General features: G+C 41.5%; 2 protein-coding genes across 15 annotated transcripts in view; one reads left to right on the forward strand and one right to left on the reverse strand.

Annotated features, from left to right (window-relative positions):
* The window catches only part of MAP3K4 (mitogen-activated protein kinase kinase kinase 4), a 165595-nt gene extending 163877 nt beyond the window's left edge, over positions 1-1718 (forward strand). For all 5 annotated transcript variants that reach the window (XM_045010684.1, XM_045010679.1, XM_045010682.1 and 2 more), the window contains one exon: positions 1179-1718. In XM_045010684.1, coding sequence (XP_044866619.1) covers positions 1179-1199 — 21 coding nt within the window. In that variant the 3' untranslated portion in view covers positions 1200-1718. The remainder of the gene's footprint in view (positions 1-1178) is intronic.
* Positions 1719-2505: 787 nt separating this feature from the next.
* Positions 2506-16620, reverse strand: part of AGPAT4 (1-acylglycerol-3-phosphate O-acyltransferase 4) — a 128210-nt gene continuing 114095 nt past the window's right edge. For 9 of the 10 annotated variants that reach the window (XM_045009077.1, XM_045009071.1, XM_045009076.1 and 6 more), the window contains one exon: positions 2511-6064. In XM_045009077.1, coding sequence (XP_044865012.1) covers positions 5973-6064 — 92 coding nt within the window. In that variant the 3' untranslated portion in view covers positions 2511-5972. Of the gene's footprint in view, positions 6065-16620 lie in introns of all 10 variants that reach the window. The other variant, XM_045009080.1, reaches the window with a different exon arrangement.

The raw sequence follows: 16620 nt of genomic DNA on the forward strand, positions 1-16620 counted from the left end.
AAAAAGTAAGACTTAAAACACACATGGTTTGCAGGCACTATCAAATATCAGAATGAAAAGATCTTCAGTTATTTTCATAACTAATAATTTAGGTTGGTACAGCCATGAAAGCTCATGCTCCAATACATCTGTTAGTCTTTAAGGTGCCACAGGACTCATTGTCGCTTTTTACAGATCCAGACTAACACGGCTACCCCTTTGATAGTTGGTACATACTTTTTTAAAGGAGTGTGGCTGCAGCAAACTTGCAATGGTGTCTCTGTACTTCTTATAGTACACTTTCTTCATTGAGTTTGAAGGGCTGTTACTAACTTACTTATACACAGATTAAAGCAACTTTGACATGGATCTTTAAATTTTAAAAACACCTAGTGAGTTTAGTGGTAGTACCAGTTGTGCTGTTAATGGGAATTATACCTAAACTTTAGAGAGCACATTTACAATGACTTGAGTAATGCATAGATGACAGTCCATTCCCTAGCAATTTAAATTGTTTATGCCAGAGAACTATTTATGACAGGGTTTAAGTTTTATTTAATGACTACTTTCTAGTTTCGTTTTTTTCTAGTGGTTGGGGTTGGTATTGGTTTTCGAGCACCTGAAATGGAAGTGCCCTGTCCATTTCAAAGACTATGTTGTTCAGTAGAATGTAGATTTTGTTTGGTTCATATAAAATTTATATAAGCTGTTCCAATCTTTTAACTGTTCATTATTTAAAGATCTTTTAACATACAATTTAAAATGTATTAATAAAATCAGAAAAACAAAGTAAGCCATCTATCCTCCGCCACTGTTTGAATTCGCTTAAGAAGCTTGCAAAGTCAATGTGCATAATCCACACATTTTGGCTGCTTCCCGTTGGTGATACTCTATAGCCAGGCATGCTACAAGATGACCATTTGTCTTATCAGATTTAGAATAATGAAATTGGATCAGTCATGTCAGCAGAAAGCACTCGTATTCATGGGGAAGTTTTTTGATGGGTGGGGATAGCATATAGAGGCATTAGCTTGTATCATCATATTGTCAGAGTGTTATGAAAAGAGAGGGAGTTAAACTGTAAAAACACTATCCACTTGGTGCGTGGGAAGAAGAGGTGACCTGATTTCTTTACTGCAGTGTGTACAAATTAGAATCCTTTTAATTGTGACTTAGCGTCTTGTGTCCTCCTTTCACAGGTTTGCACAGATGAAGAATGAAGTTACTCAATATGTGGCCTCTGGCGAAGTATCTGCTACTCACTACTGTATGTAATATTTACATAAAGACTGTGCTAAGAAACAGTATAAAATTTAAACTTACCATGACTGAAGACTGCACAAGTGACAAGCGTCACTTTTACTGCTGCTCCTGTATGTTTTACTTGGCACATGTTGCTCATGTGACAGTGTCCGCAAGTTTAAAGAAGCTGCATGTTTCAGTGAAAGTGCCATTACTACTGTATATGGACCATTACCTTTTTGTTCTTCTTTCTTTAAATGTTTCTCATTTAAGTGAGAACTGTAATGTTAATATGTAGTATTTTTGGACTTTCTAGGTTCGAAAAAAGTTGTAGTGTTATCAGGCGTTCTGGACCTTGTTTTTTAAATCTCCTATTTGAGTGCACTGACTGTGAACTTTTACTCTGTTTTTTTGCCCAGCTTCAGATTTGTTATGCAAAAGGCTGATTAATGAAATTACAGAAAAAGTTTTTCTCAATAAATGGTTTATTTTAGGAAGTGTTTTTGTGCGGTTCTCTCTTCATTGTTGAAGATACAAATATAACAACCCCAAGAAATTCTGGGATAGAACATCCACTCTGAAGCATTTGAAAGGCAACAAAGCTTGGACTGAAATTATTCTGAAATAACAGCTGTCTATGCCAGTGAGTTCTTCTGGATAAGGTACAAATGCCTGTTGAGTTCATCAATATGCAAGTAATGGTAAGAGTATTGAACATTTGTACCACTCATGCTGTTTGTCAAGGAAGTATGAATTGTTCAGTGGTTACAGCTTTATTCAATATGGCCAATGCATTTTTGCAAGTACACAGCATCTGCAGAGAGGAAAAAATACTAGAGCTTTTGGCACAAATCACATAGGTGTTGATCTTACTTTGTGGTGCATGCAAAGTCTCTAATCTGAACCTGAAATGTCACTGATCACCTAATTTTTGACTCCTCTCTGGCTAATCTCCCCCGAGTATGTGCAGAGATCACAATAGGCAGCAAGCCTACATATGTGATGAAGGCTATTCCACTATCCATATAGAAGGGAAATTTAGACAACACCAAGCAGGGCCTACAGGAACAACAGCCACCAATTCAGAGTTTGCATTGAACTTCAGAACATACTTAGGACTGCTAGCAACAAATATAGAATGCTGATCAATGTTAGGAAAACAAAGCAAACACAGCAATGTTGACAATAGGTACACAGCTCTATCTCAAGTGTTGAAACAAGTGAATAGTTTCCTCTATTTAGGAAGATACACCTTGCAGTGTTGTCATCTATCTCTTGATTTTTCAAATCAAATTACACATCTGTGTTAGTGTCAACCCGGCTGAAAGAGCCAGATACTTCTAGTAGACTCAGAGGATTTGAGCTTTGGTGGTGCTGCATAACTAGAACTGTGAACAATGAGGTGATGAGAGAGATTAAGAGAGCACAATGACTTAAGACCCTATATAAGAATATTTTTCTGCAGACACAGGGCATTAATCAGGCAAGAGTGCATATAAACAACAAGGAAAGAGATCCAGCTTTGTTAGAAATATGTCCAGATGCACTAGCACCCTAGATAGAGAGTGGATGTTTTACAAGGCTGCTGCATCTGTGGAAGATGGAAGTTCTGAAGGTAGTCAACAGCTATAGTGGAGCTGCCACCTCAAAAGGTTTCCTAACTGTTTTGAAACATTTCTCCACAACGCAGGCTGTGGAAAGTTTACCAAGGCTGCTCTGCTTCCTTGAGTGAGATACAGGAGGTAGAGTTTTACATTCTTTTCTGGTCTAGAGAGCAGAGTAAAGCCAGTTGTGTAACCTAATAAAAAAAATGAAAAAACCCTCCAATCAAATATACCTTTTTAAACAGGCCAGTGATGCTGGATTGAAACATCAAACTTTCAGGGTGTTGTCGCTATGACTGGTTAAGAGCACCGCAGACTTCACCATAGAAATGATACTACTTACAAGCAATAGGACAACATCTAAAGGCACAGTATCCACCTGAAGCTCATAGAGGTGTTTTGAGAAACAACAAAAACACATTTTATTTGGCTTCACTTTAACAGCCTTCACTCCATGTCTGCAACAGATTGGGAAGGAAAATGTTAAGCAACCCTCAGATAGTGTGTTTGGTATCAGCTGCATTAAAAATTCCCTGCATTTCAAAGACAAGTTTTGCACTTTAACTCTTTATTGTTTTGTATAAACAAACTTAAGACTACTTTTGTTAAGGCCATTGTAAAACAAACATACAGTTGCTCAGGGGAGGGAAGTAAACACTGATGTCTGACACTGTCATTCTTTTAATACAATAAACTAGTTGGGGTTTTTTTGGCAAGTACCTTTTACAGGCATTCCAGCAAAGCCACAAGAGGTACAGTGCTGATTTCAGAAACAAGGGCAGGATAATCAAATTTATGTAGAGCTTTGGAAGGTCCAGTCCTTGTGCATTCAAAATTCCCAGTTAAATCTGTCTCTTTCATTCCATGCACTCCCAGGAGTCCCACTGATTTAAGTGCTTTAGCCTAATCTAATCTAGTGTAACTCTCTCTCTCAGAATAATTGATATGTACTAAAACACTCCACAATTACAAACATTTTTTCATATTAACATTAATATAAATACAAGGGCTGCGTACCTCTGACCTAATACCCATTTCTTGTTCAGCAGTGAGGCCCTCCCCCCTTGCTGCCCTCACTTTCAAAATGAGAGGAAGGGGCTGTGCAGCCTTATGGGGGGTGGTTGTGAGTCAAGCCATGCCACGCCACAGGGGCGTTCTGCACAGTACTGTATTGGGCTGGGCATCTCCCATGGTGGAGTGTTCTGGTTAGTACTGTTATCCTTCTCTGCCCCAGGACTGTACTATGGCAAAAGCATGGCAGCAGCCTCTATTCTTCTCAGCATGGCCACAGCGGTTACTCCATTTTAGATGTAGAAAAGGCCTAAGGAAGCCTGCAGTCATGGGATCTTTGTACACCCAAAGTTCACCTTCGTTTCACTGAATGGTGTGAGCCTGGTAGGAATGCAAGCATAGGCCCCATCCTTAGCAGTGAGTTTATACTACTCAGAGCTCTTTAAGGCTGTGTGGGCATGAAATCCTGACGTCTCAGCCATTATATACCAGTAAAGTGAACAAAATTAATCTGCCTCAGACATTCCGATTCCTTCCTTCAGATGCCACATTTTTCTAACGGCCATGAGTTTCAAACCCATTCCCTGCAACTGCCCTTCCACTAAAAAAGTAGCACTAGGCCCACTTTCATTTAAGAGAGAAATATTTCTAACCTAAAGTAAGATTTGAACTACTGAACAGCAAATACCTCATTCAGGGAGTTGTTTGCATTGTTAGCCCTGTTTCTTTGAGTATCCCACTGCATGCTTTCACCATCTAGTACAAATAAAACTGCTTGAGAGGCTTTCCCCAAATTCCCTTTAGAAAGCCCCTGGGGGGTGGGGGTGTCCCAACAGTAAATGGCACTGTCTAGTACAGATAGGGCATTTCACCAAGCCACAGCTCCTATGCCCAAATCTAGGAGATAAACAGAATAGTGGCCTTCAGGTATTCATGGGTTGCAAAAAATCAGGAAATTTCCACAGGTTATGATGTTTAAAAACCAAGATGGCCCAAAGGCAGCAGAGCTAGGATAGAAAAGCAAGCCTAGCTTAATGAAGGACAGATTTTTTTCCAAAAAGCAAGGGCCTGGAATCACTACCATCAGTAAGGTTTTGTCACTGCAAACTAGATCAACTCCATAGGGCTCTGAAATGCAAGGCATGCCCAGAAAACAACATCTAAGGAAATCATCTAGCTTCAAGTTGTCTTAAGCTGCACCCTCTGAGGCTAAGTGTAGTTATTTCTCAGAAGAGGCCAAAGCAAATGATTCCCTAACTTTGTTTTGTTGACAGACATACAGCTGCCTTTCTTTCCTACCACTGTCTGAAGGCCCATACTTTTTTGTAAGCTAAAATAATCTTATTACCTCTCCCAAAATGTAAACAGTATTCAGTCTAATCATTGCATACATCAGTGCTCTGAAGCTAATCCAAAACTGCTTAGTAATTGTAAGGAATGGTGATGTGCTAGGTATATTTGTCATGTCTAAACATCAGACCCATGTTCAAAATTCACTGGGCCAAATTCTACCACCAGTTACATCACAAAGACCCCAATCTTGCAGTGTGAGCTGGAGGGACAGACCCTCATACTCAGTCCAATTCAAGCTAATGGGTGCAGGGACTGAGTGGATCTCATTGTACAATTAGGACCTAAATTGGAATAGCTCATCTGAAACCTATTTTCTGTAGGGGGCCTGGTTCAATTTGATATTTCTCTAACTGAGCAAAGCATATTGAAACAGATTATGGTCATTAAACTGATAACATGATCTAGATATACAAAAATTCCATTTTAATTTTCTTATACCACCATTTATGATCCATTCCTTACAGCATGTTGAGAAAAACTTGTATCCCCCCCACAGCCAACTGTTAATTCCCATGTGGACCTATAATATCCCACTAGATTTTTTTCTTCCAAATATAAGACACTTCATATGAAAACCAATAAACAAAGGCCAACCTGTTCTGAAGAGGTGAGATGCAGAACACCTTTCAGCAAGTCTGAAATCTAGCCCCAGCCCCAAGGACACAAAATGGGAGCACAAATTCAGTTACGCTCCTCCTCTCACTTGAAAGAGCATGATGTGCAAGTAAAGAGTTTTCAGAAGTTGCATTTGTTCCCTCGGTATTGAAGCAGTCTCTGGAGATATTACATTTGTTTCTGCTTGTTGTCATTGTTGCCGTAGGTAGAGCCCTTGTTAATTTCAGTCACCCCTATCATCCATCGGACACCAACAGAAGCTGTAAAGAGAAAAGAAAAAGAAAATTACATAAAACTTGACTGCCCCCAGGGAGTGATTACCATGTAAGCCACAAGGAAAAGCTTTTAAAAGGCTACATGAGGCCGACTGTATTACCTTGCTGACAACTGTAATTATAAAGCACTTTTTAAATCCATAGACCTCTGTGCTTTACAAAGGAAGGTAAGTTCACTGACCGGAAATTAGAGCCATGCAGTGACTTGCCCTGGGGCAGACAACAGTTCAGTGGGAGCTGTGGAAATAGAACCCAGCCCTTGCAACCACTGGCCATGCTTCAGTCCATACGCCTCTTTATACACTTTTGCATACCAGAACACTACTGCTGTTCCTGCGCTAATGAGCACCACAGCTACAAATGTACTAAGAACTAACCACATTTCAATAGTTGAAGTCCAGTGTCAGCTTCAATGTTCTGCATTTGAAGGAGCAAGTGTATTAATATGATCCATTTGCAATATTTGGACTAGAAAGGAATTTCATTTCTCACAAAATAAAGTGAACAGACTTATTTAAAGTGTATTGGAAACCCTCATTCCCTCACACTCACTAATAAATAAGTACACCGGGGTAACTGCTAAATACCTTCATTTTTTCAGCTAACATTGCTCCAGAATGTGTGGTGTAGCCTGGGTATCCCTTGATAGGTTATCAAAGGCTGCATTGAAAAGATTTTCAGATGTGATCACTGCATCCTATAGCTCATTGTAGAAAGGGGAATCTGTCTCTGAAAGGGCAGGCTTAATACAGGTATTTAGGTGTCTTAACGCTCAAGTGACATAGGAGCACAAGCCTCAGTGCCCAGCCATGGCACTTGGAGCCTGACCCAAAGCCGACTGCAATCATGGAACAATTCCTACTGATCTTTTGAAAAGCCCAGCCCCTGCTGTGGTTTTGGCTGAGAGCGAAGGGGGAAGACCCTACACCTTTTTCATATCCATTATTTTTCTATCGTCATTTGCAAGAGTATCATTAAATTCATGTTTATCACCACAAGAATTAACCCTGAACAAATTCCCCAAGTCCAAACATCCTGCACACGGTAGCAGAGGCCAGTACTGGGGCACCCTTCGGTGAGGGGAGAGGTGGGATGGCAGCACCTACTGGCATGTAGTAGTAACCACAGTTTCCCTGCACCCCTATCATTCTCCAGCTGTTTCAGCTCATTGGGGCCATTGGCAAGCAACATAACTTACATCAGCCTTTAGGCTGCTCTGGCTTATGCTTGCACACAGTAGCCCCAGGAAAAGGGGAGTATAAAGGTGAACTTTACAAGGCCATGTTTGTACCCTTGCTGTGCACTCCGTGGCCACAGCAGAACAACTGGCCCATTATCTGAGAATGTAAAAGAAAACAGTCATACTTAATGTAACAGCCTTGTTTAAAGGGCCCTAAGTCAGTGGGAGACCTTCTCAGGGTTGGTCCCATCAGATGCTGCAGCAGCAATACAAATCACCCAAGACAAATGGAAGCTGAGGAAACTTTCCCATGTTACTTTAATCAACGCCAGCTTGAAAAAGTGATTTCCACTCTTACAACACAATGGACTTATCTCATCGAGGCGCATTACCGCATGTTTCCCTTTACTGGAATGATAAAAGCCATTTGATATAGGTATCACATCTCCCCCACTGCCACAACATGCCAGCCAGGTGTAAAGAACCCCCCCCCCCCCAATTTCCTACACAGGGCAGTAAAAGGAAAGCATTTGCAGAACAGGTTAAGGGTTCTTGAGCCCTGGAAACGGCCCAGCTGAAGAGATGATGGGATATGCCTTACTAAGGAGGTATTGAATACAAACATACACTTCACTTTGTCTCTTGGAAAGGTGTGTGCAGTTACTACCCTAACAAGCTCCTGCTCCTTGATCACTGATCTAGAGGGGAGTTTTGCTATTAGCCTCCGTGGGGATAAAATCAGGGTCTTAGAAAATGGGACATATTGGTCAGAAATTCCCTAGATGGTTTATAACAGGAAGAAGCACAAGTTGATTTGACAGTAGGTCAAAAATAATCAACTGATTAATAACCATATTCCTGCTCCCCAAGCATAGGGATGGCAAATCAGCCCAGCCTTTACATGGTCACAACAAGCCCCTCCTCCTTAGGAGACTAAGGGGGGATATGATAGAGGGATATAAAATCATGAGTGGTGTGGAGAAAGTGAATAAGGAAAAGTGATTTGCTTGTTCCCATAATATAAGAACTAGGGGCCACCAAATTAAATTAATGGGCAGCAGGTTTAAAACACATAAAAGGAAGTTCTTCTTCACACAGCGCATAGTCAACTTGTGGGACTCTTTACCTGAGGAGGTTGTGAAGGCTAGGACTATAACAGGGTTTAAAAGAGAACTGGATAAATTCATGGAGGTTAAGTCCATAAATGGCTATTAGCCAGGATGGATAAGGAATGGTGTCCCAGCCTCTGTTTGTCAGAGGGTGGAGATGGATGGCAGGAGAGAGATCACTTGATCATTGCCTGTTAGGTTTACTCCCTCTGGGGCACCTGGCGCTGGCCACTGTCAGTAGACAGGATACTGGGCTGGATGGACCTTTGGTCTGACCCGGTACGGCCATTCTTATGTTCCCATTGAAAAGACTAGGGACATGGTCCAACAGGGGAGTCCTCACCCTTGGCCTGCTCCTGCAGAGATTTTGCAGGAGGAAATGCTCAAACACCTGCTTCCAGAATGACTAATATGATTCCATTTCCCCTCCCCAGCATCCAGGCAGTTGTTTGCATAAATCCCAAGAAAAAGGGATTTGCAGTTATTCATCTGGGATCTTCTCTGGACACCTCCCCTCATTAAGATAATTCTAAGACAAATCATTAGCAGGTGCTAATTAAATTAGTTCCTCTCATATCAGAATATGAAACTCAGAGCAAGAGTTTTGTTTTTACTGAAAAGCACAGTTGGTAGCAAGCTTATAGCACTAAGCCTATGAGAAGCATCACAAGGAGGAAAAGGCTTCTCTGACAAAAAGCTCAGCACTGCCACTCTATCCCGATCCAGCCAGCCCCAAATATGAATAATTTCCTCAAGTCTTATGGGCAACCCTAGGGAGCTCAAACGATTTCACTTACTATAGTCAAGCCCTCATCAAGGTCTTTTAGCCACCAAGCAGCATCTAGGAGAGAAGGAGAGACAGAGGAACAGACAGAGAGAGAGAGAGAGATCCACACACACACATGCACAATTTATTAGAAATACATGCTCTCATGCTCTGTTAAGGCCCAATCCAACACCCACTGAAGTCCGTGGAAGACTTCATAAATACTGATCAAGTTGCTTATGAATTAATGATTTTTGTACCAATCTGAAGAAAGCAAGAAATAGCTCAGCATTCTTCCCTAAAGCATCAGCACATCCCTAACCAATCTGAGCAAATACAGCCAGCATGACCAAAAGCAGTGGCTACCTCTTGTCCACCTTACAGTCAAGGCCACTCAGCTAACTTTACTGATGGGGAGTAATTAAAAATAACTAGTTTCTTTTTTGCTGGAAGTATTCCCTGACTGGTTTGCCCACGTTGGCAAGACAGGGCCAACAATGGTTCACAAGAATTGCTCATTTGAAACATCGCTGAATAAAGTAAAATCCTTTTGTTGAGAAAGGCACATGGGAAAGTCAAAAGGGAGCATTTTGCCTACAGGCTTGATTTCTAAAAGGAGACGGAAGGAAAAAAATACGGTACAACAGGGATTTTTCAAAATCTCTTCAAGAGGTGAATCTATAGGCTGGAAATAAGCTTGCAAGACACCCTCATGTAGGAAGGCATTAAAAGAAGAGACCAGAAATGGCAGACCTTTACAGCTAACCTCAGTAGTTGGAAAGACTGTAAAGTCATTGATTACAGACAAAAATAGGAAAATAACTGTACAAGCATCACAATGATAGTGAATATGGATTCAAAGGGAAGGTCAGAATTAAATAATATCTTTTAATCACAGTTTGAACCTCCAAGGATGAAGCCACAGATGATCTACCTGAACCTTCAAAACAGGTTTCATCAGTGGAAGGATGTTGTAGTAGTTGGATCAGGCGAATGACACACAAGACTGCTGGGTTCTTTTCCCAGCTTCCCCCTCCCCCACAACTCACCATGTAACCAAATTCTACACTGATTTACACCCCCACTGATGTAATGGAGAGTAAGTCCATGGATAATTTGGCCCATTGCACTTCATTTTACCAATCTGTAAGAAAGACCAACAATAAATAATAATACACCTGGCTGGGGTATAGTGAGGTTCACTGATTATATGGGATACGCTTTGAGCTCCTTGGACGAAAGGCTAAGTTAGGCCAAAGTATTTCCTTCTAAAATGTTGCAGAGAGAGTGCGCTAGGGTAAAATGTTACAGGAGCAAAATATCAAGTGAAGGGCTGGTGGAATGAAATGTCCAGCCCCACCTCCTCCTGCTCCCTTTCAGGCAGCTATTGCCCGCAGGGAGATCCATGGTCCTCAGCGATGCTGCTGTATATTTCTGCACAGCAGCATATGGCAGGGAAGGGAGAAGCTGCCTTCAGGTGGCCTCACCCGTGCAAACAGAGGCCGCGCTCTCACTCTGACTGAAAAACGCCGGTAACACAAGACTCAGTTCAACCAAACACAAAATGGCAACAATGATTTTGGCTTCAAATGGTCAAGAGCTGGGAAACAGAGTGGAGAGGAAGAACCAGAGGATGACACGTGAGCTGGGATAATGACAGAAACTCAAACCATCACTGCGGTGTCTGGCAACAAAAAAAAAAAAAGAGAGGCAATCAGCATGTGGAGCTGTATAAACAGAACATAAATCAGGGCGACTGTATGGCAACCAAACAAACTACTTCCCGGGGCTTTTACACAGTTGTGGGCGCAGTGCTGTACCTGCTACAGGAAGGCTACTGCAGAATTGAAGAAGGTACAGTAGAGGGGAGTTAGAAGGATGAAAGGGCTGGACAGGGGTGAGGTAGTCATGCTTAAGAGAGTATTAAGAAGTGCTCAGTTCTGAGGTTTATGTGGAGGAGATGGATCCCAAAAGCTGCCTGGGGAGGATGGAGGGGACAGAAAGGAAAAGAAATAATAGCCCAGCACTTGAACCTTTGAAGGCAACACTGCATGGACAGGGACTTGTATTTAATCCCCAAAGGCCAGATTCTCTTTACTGAAGTTCTCAACCTGAGCCCAGTAGCAAACAGAGTAAAAGGGTTTTGTCCAAAATCTCTATTCAAGTTTGGGGCACGGAAGGCCCAGCACCAGGAGCATGCAGAGACAGGGTGCAGCTGCTACTGCAGCCCAGCCTATGGACTGGCAGTAGAGAGTCCCAGTTCCTGCCACACAAATAGCTTTAGTTCCCAGTTCCTCCACCCACTATAAACTATGGATATGGTGCGAAGGGAGCACAGTCACTTACACTTTACCCTCTTCATGCAAGGAACGAGTTGCTTTAAGATCTAAAATGTCCATTTAAACAGGTACAGGATTTGAGCCCAAGATCTCACTCAGGCAAAACTCTGAAGGACTTTTGACAGAATAAAGAATGGAAGACTGGGCTCAAAGAGTTTGTCAATGCGATGAGAACCTGCCACAGGCAGCAATACATGGTACAACCATCATGGTATTATAACGAATCCCTGGTAACCTACAGCTTCACAGTTAGCCCCCGTCCCCATCCTCCTCCCCAAGGAGGACTTGAAATTTCATGGCTATAAGGGGATTAAGTGGAAACTTCCCCTATGGAATATCTCTCATCCCTGCCTCTGAAGCACCTCAAACTTGCCATTTTGCAAGACAGACAAGACATGGGACCAGATGGATCCCTGGTCTAATTCAATAAGAATCTCTGTTAAGTTTGACTTTACAAATATTTTATTTAAGTTTTTGACTTTTCCCCTCTATATTATATTCTTTAGTCCCCCCCCCCAAACTTTGAGAGACACTTAAAAATAATTCTACAAAAAAGAACCTTGACATTCCAAACTACTATCCATTTGTCATGATGTACATTCATTGAGGGGGGAGGAGGAATTACATTTGTGCCTTTATTTTATTTTTTTAAATACCCTTCACACATTGTAAGATTATTCTTCACATTTCTTTTAAATTTCCACGTACAGTGGGAGTGCTCTAGACAACCAGGGATAAAACATGCAACTCGGACAGTTCTAAGATATGCTTTTTGTAGACAGAATGTGAACCAGAGCAACCAGAATTTAAACAGAGCCCACAGTTCAATGTGCGGCACTCTCAGAAAAGGATTCTCTAACAGAGCTCTCAACCACAAGTACAAACTCTTTGGCATTCTCTGAATTCTGTTGTAGCTTATAACGTAACACTGGTTTTTGAGTCAATTCCAAACTACAAGCAAAAGTTATAATAAAATTAAAAGGCCTGGTCTTACATTGAATAGTATTGCAAATATTTGAGTCTAAGGTAACACTAAGTCAACTTTTCTTTCTCTCTCTTATACCTTATGTTTCAAGGAGAGGTGGGATATGGTGTTTTTATTGTTTGCCTGCAGAACATTTTTATTGACTTACTACACTCCTGTGAAAAAGAAAATTGCTAACTTGGGTATTTCCAACCTTGCTGTGACTCAGTCATATTTAAGGTTGTAATAATAAATAAACAACAAACAACAACAACAGCAGCTGCAATGATAGGAACACATGCTATCATTAAAGAAGGGGAAGGAGTAACAATGCTGTGCTTGCTACGGTGTCGTTCCAGCCTTTCTAATTTGCCACGAAAGTTTAAGTTATCTCAGAAAGATGATAGAGGGGAAGTCTATGACTGGTTGGTCCCAGGGAAACCAATTAAAAACAAACAAACAAACGATGAAAACCAGGACAAGGCTTCCCCAGATCAGTGTTAAGGATGGAGCTGGGCTCAGACTGGTTGGCTATGGCCCCAGACCAGTTGAGCCATTTACAGGACTATTAGGGACTTGCTCTCTGATTGGCAGGGTGCTGGCCAGTGAAACTATTCACAGGAATTGAAAAGCTCGTCAGTCTGAGCCAATTCTGTGATCTTTGCACTATGCAATTAGTTTTAATCCTAAGAAGAGAGTCTCAGTACAGATCCTATTTAGTAATATACAGTATTTAAAAATATGTTAATTCCCCCCATATCAGTTAACTCCTGGAGTTGCCCCAGCATAACTGCTGCTGTAAGCAACATGTCAGTACATTCTCGGTAGGTATAGGGAAGTTCCATATTTATTTTACAATATATCCGTAAGTCACATAGCTAACATAACTGACATGCAACAGCATTTGAACAACCAAAAGCTGCTTCATCAAGATTTCCACTTGGTCTAGTCCTGAATAGTATAAAAAAAAGTGAACACACACAGAAATCAGGGAGTTGAAAAAGGGCAACTTTTTCAAAGCTGTGTGGCTAAGTTGCATGCACAAAACATGCAGCTACACATGCGGAAAGTGAAACTACACACACAGATTTCATTCTGTGACAAAATTAATTGCTTCTGCAGACTCTAGAAGGTTTTTAATTTACTGACAATACTAGGGGCCCATTCTGCCCTCAGTTACACTCGTTACAACACCAGTTTTGCCACATAGAAGAGTTTATTTTAACCTTTTAAACTCTGTTACAGTCCATATTGGAGCTGTTGGGAGTTATGTCAGTAGAGATCCACTCCTGTTTCCACTGCAGCCAATGGTAGCAGATCCCATGACAGCACTCGCACACGTATAATAGAAACATACACAAGCTCATGCAGATTTTAAGAGATCTCATTATTACTCATGCTCGTTTTGAACTGTACAATTCTCTTGCCTGTAAAAAGATACTTTATGGACTGGAGCCATGTCAGAAAGCCCAAATGTTATGTTTTTAGCATTAGACATTTAAGAGCTATTTCCCCCTTAAAACCCAAGAGCAATCCTTTATTCTCCTGCATATGAAATCAACTTTCCCCCTTTGAAAAACAGCTGACAGCTTCTTTACTAACAAAGAGTATACTTTGGGTATAACAAGAACTGGTCTTTTCCATACCAAGTGTAGAAATCCAGAACATGACCCAGTCCTGTGTTCTGTCTGAAGTCAATAACCACATGAACTTAAATGGGAGTTCTTCCAATAGAGCTACCAGAGTTTGGTTTAATCAGCCCTCATTTCCTGTTCTAATTCCATTAAGTAGAAATACCATAGGAATTAAGTGTAAAATTTTCAATAGTGCCTTAGTAATTTAGGAGCTTAAGTCTCACCAAAAGTTAATGGGACTTAGGCCCCTAGTCACCTTTGAAAATACAATGTAGGTATTTTGGGATTTTAAGTCACTTAGATGCTTGCTCTTTGGGACGGGGACTCCCATAAAAATAACACCACAATCATTTATTTAATTATTTTTGTGTAACACAATGAGAGGGGATGGCTCAGCATTCACAGTATGGAATTATAAATCACACTTCGGGCTTGAAGAGTTCAAGCTGAACTGATGTAGTTAAATATAGTCCAGTTATCTATTGCTCCCATCTACCCAAGGCAATTATAGCATTCTAGTCTACTATAATATTATTGCTCCGATTTAACCATAGAATTGACCATTTCTCTTATACGATTATTTTCTTCAAAACACCAGGTGCTGAGATTGCAAGCAAATATTTTTATTTCTCCATAATGTGATTGGTCAGAGTGTCTGGAAGAGAAAGAGGGAAGGTTTGAAGCAGAATTCAGGATTACAGGCAAGAGAAGCACTCAAATACCTCATCTCTTTCCCCTCGCCGGATGCTTGCTCATATCAGCTCTCTTACCTTGAGCCCATTATAACAGAAAGACATGACAAACCTGGCTCTGAAATTTCTGCTTTGACAGAGTGCAGTAAATCTATGATCAGATATTATGGACTTGGGTGGTCCAGAATCAGGAAGCTTATCTGTGAAATATGGGACACAGAACAATCAAACAAAAATACACCTGTGTATCCTGGATGCCACCTTTTGATCTAAAGTATTTTCATTAGTAGAATGGAAGAACGAACTGCATCCTAGATGAAATATACCTAGCAATTTTAAAAGTCTATTATAGCATTAGGCTACGAACAATGGTAAATTGCCTTCAGTACATTCCACTAACGCCCGTTTACAATAATACAAGCTTCCTTTGGCTGAGATATGTTAATACAGCTGGGCACTAGATCTCTGACTCACATTGCTAATGAAAGCAGAGAGGCTAATGCTGTGCAAATATTGTATGGATGTATTACATGCTGCATCTGCCAAATAAACAGCTCTACTTGGTGCAAAAGGTCATGAGATTTAACAGTTTTGTATTGTTCTTCCATCATCTCCTGGAGGGGAAAAAAAAACCCACACCACACAAAGGGCTTCTTTTGTATTTGCAGTACCATAATCAGCTTTCATAGAATCATGGAATATCAGGGTTGGAAGGGACCTCAGGAGGTCATCTAGTCCAACCCCCTGCTCAAAGCAGGACCAAACCCAACTAAGTCATCCCAGCCAGGGCTTTGTCAAGCCTGACCTTAAAAACCTCTAAGGAAGGAGATTCCACCACCTCCCTAGATACCCATACCAGTGATTCACCACCCTCCTAGTGAAAAAGTTTTTCCTAATATCCAACCTAAACCTCCCCCACTGCAACTTGAGACCATTGCTCCTTGTTCTGTCATCTGCCACAACTGAGACCAGTCTAGATCCATCCTCTTTAGAACCCCCTTTCTGGTAGTTGAAAGCAGCTATCAAATCCCCCCTCATTCTCCTCTACTGCAGACTAAACAATCCCAGTTCCCTCAGCCTCTCCTCATAAGTCATGTGCTCCAGCCCCCTAATCATTTTTGTTGCCCTCCGCTGGACTCTCTCCAATTTATTCACATCCTTCTTGTAGTGTGGGGCCCAAAACTGGACACAGTACTCCAAATGAGGCCTCAGCAGTGCTGAGTAGAGGGGAATGATCACATCCCTCGATCTGCTGGAAATGCCCCTACTTATACAACCCAAAATGCCATTAGCCTTCTTGGCAACAAGGGCACACTGTTGACTCATATTCAGCTTTTCGTCCACCGTAACCCCTAGGTCCTTTTCTGCAGAACTGCTGCCCAGCCATTCGGTCCCTAGTCTGTAGCAGTGCATGGGATTCTTCCGTCCTAAGTGCAGGACTCTGCACTTGTCCTTGTTGAACCTCATCATATTTCTTTTGGCCCAATCCTCTAATTTGTCTAGGTCCCTCTGTATCCTAACCCTACCCTCCAGCGTATCAACCACTCCTCCCAGTTTAGTGTCATCTGCAAACTTGCTAAGGGTGCAGTCCACACCATCCTCCAGATCGTTAATGAAGATATTGAATAAAACCGGCCCCAGCACCGACCCTTGGGGCACTCATAAGTCAGCCAAATAGAGGGGAATGATCACGTCCCTCAATGGGCTGGCTTTCTTTGGTCCCTTCCTCCCTTATTGTACAGGAAGAAAATATGATGTAGTAGTAAAGGCACTAGGCTTCACCTTGGTCACTCGACTTAGACCCATATTTTTAAAGATATTTAGGTGCCTAACTCCCATTGATTTCAGTAGCAGTTA

This window comes from Mauremys mutica, chromosome 3 (assembly GCF_020497125.1).
Source record: "Mauremys mutica isolate MM-2020 ecotype Southern chromosome 3, ASM2049712v1, whole genome shotgun sequence".
In the NCBI taxonomy this organism is placed as follows: Eukaryota; Metazoa; Chordata; order Testudines; family Geoemydidae; genus Mauremys; species Mauremys mutica.